Here is a 7,957-nt window from a genome sequence, read left to right as displayed (position 1 = left end):
GACTAATAATGCGTTGGAGACGGCTTAGAAGTAGGGTAATAGAAAGTAAAAAACTTTAATATTAAGTTAAACAAAACAGACAAATATACTAACGTTTCGACTAAGGTTTTGTCATCAGTAGGTATGAAACCTTGTCGAAACGTTGTACATTTGCTGTTTTGTTAAATTTATATTAAAGTTTCTTCTTCATTACCCATTCAAGCCGTCTCCAAGCATTACTACACAATGTTCTATCTGCGCTCTATTTACTGTGGAGAAACGAGCCCCTGATTTTAGCGTTGTAAGTCAGTGAATTTACAGCTGACCCACCGAGAGACCACTTGTTACGTATAAGGTCTAGTTGGTCAATCGGTCAACAGAGCTTATATAACTTTAACTTTCTTTATTATAAAACTGTAAGATGTTAATTACAATAAATGTTTGATACGAAACTCGTGGTTGTTCAAGTATTTCGGTTGAGCTATTAACGATAGATATTTTGAAAATTTGTGCCATTGTGTCTTATCTTTAGATAAAATTCTTTCAGAGAATGAAATGCACAAAACTACATAATCAATTACAAGCGTGACAACATGTAATTATAATAAAGGTTTAACCGGAAATATCTGACACCGTATTGTTAGTAACTAAATTGTCGGGAGAAAAAAAAAAAAAGAGTACACTGAAAAATACGCTAATAGTACTAGTAGTGCTTCGGGCTGATCCTAAAAAGATCCGCCCTAAAGTGCCGTTCAAAACTGCTGTATATAGCCGTTTTTATTTATTGCTATTATTCGTTATTGTACGTATCAATTCTTTGTTTTGGTCAAATCGATCATTCACCTCTAAAGAAGAATACTTCACACATATATCTCATAAAACACACCAAACTAGCTAATAATATAGCAAGTAAATGAGGCCGTTGATATGTTAGTAGAACTTATTTTTTACCTCTATTAATACGGTTAAAGAACGTAGCGTTTGAGAAACCATCTCAAATGAAATATTACGTCTGCAGGGAGGGTTGTTGGCCGCTATGCCTCTTTTTTTTTTTGTTCTTCTTCTTTTTCACAAACAAGCAATGAAAGTCTTGAACTCGAGTATCTGCATGTTGCTGAGAAGAAATAACTGACATATAGAGCAGCCTGTGAGCGGAACACAGGTATTTAACTTTGTGTAGGTTAATCACAAACACAGTTCGCGCAATCAGCAGAGAAGACATGAGGACTCTGATTGTAAGTATTTGATATAGATTTTTAAAACCGTAAATTATACTACCTTATAGTACTATAGAAGCAGTTATGTTCTATATATGAATATTTCAAACTCCACTATTAATAACTTATATATATTAGGACAAAACCATAAAATGATATATGCAGTGTTGTAACGTTTCTATATTAATTTGTTAAGGTAATACAGAACAGATTTATAATAATTTAAAACTATAATATAGCATGAACAGTATAGTATTAAGAAAAGCTAGTTTGATACTATAAAATTAGGCAGCAATTAATGTTCTTTTTTTCGAATTCTGAGTTAGTTTCTATCCTATAATTCCGACACAAAATTTAATTTAATAATAGCTATGTTTAATTTCTAAAACTCATGAATGCCCCACAATCTGTCATTTTTTGCCCAACTTATAAGATCAGATAATGTAGCCAACAGACAGAAATCACAATTTTTGTTTGAAATTTATTTGTGTTTAGAGTCATTAGAAATAAATATCACTGTAGAGCCCGTATGTGTTTATAGTTATCGTAACTTTATGAAGTTTTCACTCTCGATATATATTTTTCAAATCTAATGCAAGTATTCACTTTAATCATTAGCTCGGTATTTCTTAGGAATTTAGATCAAAACCTGTAGAATAATGCTAGACGCTTGGCGTTACAGAACACGGCAAAACGTTTGATATTATTGCACATGCTAAAAGACGTTATATTAAAATACACAGTAAAACCCAGAATGTTACAGAACACGGCAAAACGTTTGATATTATTGCACATGCTAAAAGACGTTATATTAAAATACACAGTAAAACCCAGAATGTTACAGAACACGGCAAAACGTTTGATATTACGGCACATACTAAAATACGTTATATTAAAGAACACAGTAAAACCCAGAATGTTACAGAATGCGGCAAACCGTTTGATATTACGGCACATACTAAAAGACGTTATATTAAAGAACACAGTAAAACCCAGAATGTTACAGAACACGGCAAAACGTTTGATATTACGGCACATACTAAAATACGTTATATTAAAGAACACAGTAAAACCCAGAATGTTACAGAATACGACAAAACGAGTGATGCTACAGAACACAGAAAATCAAAAGATGTAGCAGCACGGGAAACGCTATGTTACAGAACACGACAAAACGAGTGAAATTGTATAATTTGGGAAAAGGAATGATGCTACATGTTATAAAACACAGATAAGCACGTGATGTACATATACTTTACCACAGAAAAATACTTAACAATATTTTCACTTAATCAGGACTGGCATTTTAAACATAGTAGTTCTTTTCACTAAACTGTTTATGTGATTATTTTACAATAAGTTATAAATTCCTTTTGTATTGCGTTTCTTCGAAAAGAAAGAGAAAAATTGTTGCCATATGTATAGCTCGTATTTTTGTTGATTTGTTACAATAAATATATGCATTTCTCATCTCTCTGTCTTTCCGTTTTACAGGTTAGTTTCCTAGTTTTGATATTCTCCTGTTACGCCTATGGCGGCTATGGAGGTTATGGATATGGTGTCTATGCTAGGCCGCTTGGATTTCAACATGGCAAGGCAGTATCAGTGAGAGCACGTAATCATTTCCCAGGAGGTTACGGTGAAGGAGCTTACCACGGTTCTACTGGAAACGCACACATAGCGCTCCCTGGTGGAGGCAAAGCCTACAGTTACTCGGGTGGCTTCAACATGAGATATGGGGCAAGCTATGGCCACGGTGCTCCAACCCATTACGGAGGAGGAGGCCTTGGTCAAGCCATTGGACATAACAGAGGATATGGCGTCTCCTACGGCTATGGCAACCCAGCTGTGATGAAACAAGCTTTGGCAGACCTTCATCAAGATATTCTGAGTAATGTTCACGGTGCTTTCGGTGGTAGTCATCATGGTGGTTTTTTCGGTGGCGCTCCCTTGCCGATTTATTAATAAATATTTTATTACTTTTGTTTTTCCCGCAAAAATAATCGACTTGTCGTGTTATTAAATGTTTGATTTTATAAATCCAATCTATCTGAAGCAATTTCATTGGAAATGGTTCAGAATTATTTGTATAATTCGTGATATTTGACCTAATATCATGATCGTTTACTTAAAACCACGAGCTCAAGGCTGAGAAAGGTATTACTCATTTATGACATTATGGAATATGTTTTGAAGTAATATCTTACAGCTTTAAGAGTTTGTCTGTAAAAGCTTTATGATGTATCTGAATATTTTTAGATATGGAAAATAAAATTTGAAAACAAAACAGTCGTATTTCTGGATTTCTGCCATTGTTTCTGGAAAAAAAAAATATGTGACCTATGATACCTAAAACAATTCAGATTTTACGTAGAGGTAAATATTTACAACCAATAAGTCTATATTGAAAACAAACGAACGAAGAAATCCTTGATTGATATTTTGTGTTAACAATTATCAGTTTTAGAATTTTGAATACTTCGCATTTTTTTTAGAAACACTATTAACATTTATATGTGTTTCTACCCCATTATCTTGAAGTTTGCAGGAGCTTAAAGTCACGGACGTAAGCCTACTGTTGTGCACACAAGTAACAATTCTTTACTTGTCTGCCAACTGCCTTAATATCAACCTTATACGCATTTGTTTAAAATAACCGTTTGTTTTCACTAAATTCTACCTGGACTTGACATGACCTGATGGTTAGTGCGCACTCGACTTGCAATCTGCGGGTCACGGATTTGAATTCCTTAACCGAATATGCTCCTCCGTTTAGCTGTGAGAGCGTTATGATATGACGATGAAACTCGTTATTCGTTAGTAAAAGAGTAGTCCAAGAGTTGGCGACAGGCGATGTTGACTAGATGCCTATCACTTCAAAGTTATGGACGGATAGCGCAGATAGGTCTCATGTGGGTTTGTTGAAAATCAATAAACAAACAAGTAAACAAAATTATTTCAATTTGGCTTGTTACCTGTTATTCAAAAGATTTACAAGACAGATGCTTATGTATATACATGTATGTCTAACGTCAATAGAGTCTTTGCATCGGTCCGTATATGATGCACACCCAAGCCGATTACCTTAATTTATTTCTGGTTTAATTAAAAACAAGCAATTTAACATGAAAAAGAACAATAACAGTGACGAGATATTTATTAATTTTTTAGACCTGCATATTTTCAAAGCCGTTATCAACTTTCATGTAGGAAATAATAATTAATAGTTTTCTAAAATTCTGTAATTCACTATAAAATTGAAATTATTTAACTACTTTCCATCAACTGAAAATATTTGCCAAGCAAATTGCGTGTGGTTTTTAGTATATTCTTGCCTTTTTAGCTGCCACAAGGTGGCGTTTTCACCAGAAATCATAGTATAAAACATTTGTGTAATTTTTCACCAAAATTCGCTGAAATTTTCCGTATATTAACTTAAAGGCATTTTAATTCTTCACATTGGTTTATAAGCACTCTTTATTTTATTGTATTGTCGTTTGTTTGCTTATTGGATTTCGTGCAAATCTACTCGAGGGATATCTGCGTTAGCTATCCCTAATTTTTAAGTGATATATAGACTAGATGGACGGCAGCTAGTCAACACTACCCACCGCCAGTTCTTGGGCTACTCTTTACCAACGAATAGTGAGATTGACCGTCACATTATAATGCCCCCGCGGCTGAAAGAGGGAGCAAGTTCAGTGACACGATTCGAACTTGCAAGCTGCATATTGCGAATCAAGTGCCCTAACCACCAGATCATTTCAGGCCCAAATATTTAATCCACGCAGTGTGTGTAAACTAAGATAATAAATTATTTGAACTGGGCGATTAATGGCTTTTGCTAATCGATTAGTCGACGGCCCCATTAATCGATTACATTCGATTATCCTATTAATACAGTGTTTCTCAAACCACGGTATATACATGCAAAAATATTGGCGGCGGGTGCTCAGCAAGTTGCCTTCTCTCTTAACAACAATTAAGAATGTGGCAGTGGCAGATAACCTTAGTAGTTCTGTAATAACAAAAACAGGGTGAGTAACTGTTATGTCTATATTTCATTTATTTTGATAATTGGAATAATCAAAAACAGTTATAATCTGAACCACTAATCGATTAGTTGATTATTTTCGTGACAATCGATATAAATGGAATTTCTATTAATCGATTATTGGAATAATCGAAAACAATTATAATCTGAACCACTAATCGATTAGTTGATTATTTTCGTGACAATCGATATAAATGGAATTTCTATTAATCGATTATTGGAATAATCAAAACAGTTATAATCTGAACCACTAATCGATTAGTTGATTATTTTCGTGACAATCGATATAAATGGAATTTCTATTAATCGATTATTGGAATAATCGAAAACAGTTATAATCTGAACCACTAATCGATTAGTTGATTATTTTCGTGACAATCGATATAAATGGAATCTCTATTAAGCGATTATTGGAATAATCGAAAACAGTTATAATCTGAACCACTAATCGGTTAGTTTGTATGACACTAATCAATGTAATCGCTGCTCATAGGTGAGTGATTTCATCGTTTAATCGATTAAATCGCCAAAATTACCTACCAAATCTCACCGGAAATAATTAATCTTTAGAAAAAAAGCAACAATGAGTCTCTTGATCAAGGGCTTCACGGATATTTCCTAACTGGATACATCTATTCACCAATAAAAAAAAAATGAATTGCCACAAGCATACTGTATCCTGTTGCTAGACGGCCACCTACTGTTGTGCTGTTTCTTTGCTTTTACACATTGTCTGGGAAACTAACCGTGATATTACTATATCTCTGAATTTATCATAACCGTATGACACATCACCACTGTTTTCGTGGTCTCACTTATCAAAAGTACATGATAAAATAATCTTCCGTTCAAACATTCTGTGGTTATTTTAATGTACCTGCCATGTTAGGTTTAGCTCCTGATTTCCTTTTGAGTGATAGAACTTCAACCACGTAGTGTGAGCGCAGACAACAAATACAATGCAACCCTAGGCGGTTTATATAATAAAACTTAGATACAATAATTTTAAATATAAATACACTTGTATTTAACGGTTCACTTTCACCGATAATATGAAAAATTCAAATTATACATTGATAATGTCTTCTCGTAGCCAAGTAAATAAAACTGTTTCGTTTCATCAACCGGAAGTTGTCAGACTTCAAATTGATGTAATAAATTAGGTTTGATGTTCCGCGCTTGCTAGAGAAGTTGTATTCCTTTCTTTTACCGGCTCATACAATATTACTACATCATGCTAAAGCACATGATGTAAGTGGGCCGTAATTTATTGTTAATAATAAAACATATTGAAAAAAGTTAACAAATGAGGCCAGTTTAAGAAATGGGAATTTCTAGGTTGACGTACAGGCATTCTCTGCGTTAAGGGTAGAAATTAAGCTCTACCACGCCTAACTCCATGCCCACCATCTATATTTTACTCAGGAACAAAACTCCACAAAATAATATCCGTGACTTGACTATCTTGTGTGTTATCTGAATCTTTTGGACAGATACTCGTGAAATGTTTATTTTGTTCTAGAAGAGATCTCAAACATAGACATTATGTATTCACCATTGGATGTCCTCTCCTAAAATTGTACAAATTAAATTAATTATACATTACGTTAACTTATCAACATGAAACTTTATGAGCAAAACTAAAGTTGAAGTATAAATTGTATTTTTACGTTAAATAAAAAATAAGAATGTCTTTTTCTACTCCCCCTTGTATTGTAGAATACAATATTCAGTCACAATCTCTCTCATCTATGTGTCCTGATCATTTGTTATCTACCCTGCTTGAGCCTTCATTATTTATTCATCTTGCTTATTCGTTATCTCTCGGTTTGATCTTTTGCTAAAAGCCATTCTTCATTTTTCATTATATATCATTCTTGATCGTTCATTATTTGTGAGTCTTAATTCTTTGGAGAGCCCATTAGGTAGCTTTGTGCTTAATACCAAAAACAAACAAACACCAATAACAACTTCTTATTTACAATAATGAATCGAATATTATTTTGAATGTGCCACAATTTGCATATTTTAATGACGCATATTCAGTGCTCTAATGTTGTCACTTTCTCTCCGATTGGTACCCGGTTAAAATAAATCTAATATTTAAAGTATTTAGGTAATTGCGCCACCTAGTAACGAGACGACCCTACATAGCTCAACTGGTTGCGATATTTACAGTGAACAAGATAACGCCCAACAGAAATGGTACCAAAGATAATGCTCAATGGTAATGGAACTACCTGGTGAAAAGAAAAAAAATTGGCTTTCGTGTTGGCCAAAACAATACAAAAATCCGCCCAACACACACGTTTTAAATGATCTATGGTATGTTTTTCTCATTTTCTTTTTTGCTAAAAAAAACTTATGTTATTTGCCATACTTCTAGGAATGTAATATATTTCTGTTGAAATAAATAGAAAAGAAAGATGAAGTCAATCTTCACTAATTTACAACAAATATGTATAGTTTCTGTGAAAATTAAAACTTTGTAAGGTCTGGCTAGTTATGAAAATAACGTGAATTGTTTTTCTGGCTAGTTACGAAAATAACGTGAATTGTTTTCTCAATGAGGACCTTAAAAATGCTGATTTTTAGAGGAAAACAAAAAGGCGTTAATAGTATAGAGTTCGTTTGTTTGTTATGGATTTCGCGCAAAGCTACACGAGGGCTATTTGCGCTAGCCGTCCCTAATTTAGCAGTGTAAGAC

The 7,957-nt window shown here is 33.6% G+C and overlaps 1 protein-coding gene across 1 annotated transcript; it reads left to right on the top strand.

Annotated features, from left to right (window-relative positions):
• Positions 1-2,654: 2,654 nt before the first annotated feature.
• LOC106465887 (glycine-rich cell wall structural protein 2-like) lies at positions 2,655-3,161 on the top strand. The gene has a single exon (XM_022394500.1). The coding sequence runs from the start codon at positions 2,655-2,657 to the stop codon at positions 3,159-3,161; it is 507 nt and encodes a 168-aa protein (XP_022250208.1).
• Positions 3,162-7,957: the final 4,796 nt, after the last annotated feature.

This window comes from Limulus polyphemus, unplaced genomic scaffold (genome assembly GCF_000517525.1).
Source record: "Limulus polyphemus unplaced genomic scaffold, Limulus_polyphemus-2.1.2 Scaffold71, whole genome shotgun sequence".
Taxonomy (NCBI): domain Eukaryota; kingdom Metazoa; phylum Arthropoda; class Merostomata; order Xiphosura; family Limulidae; genus Limulus; species Limulus polyphemus.
Note: the sequence above shows the minus strand (reverse complement) of the source record. Positions and strands in the feature narration are given on the sequence as shown.

Coding starts and splice junctions, on each gene's coding strand:
- LOC106465887 (XM_022394500.1), top strand. CDS start 2,655: ATGCATTTCTCATCTCTCTGTCTTTCCGTTTTACAGGTTAGTTTCCTA.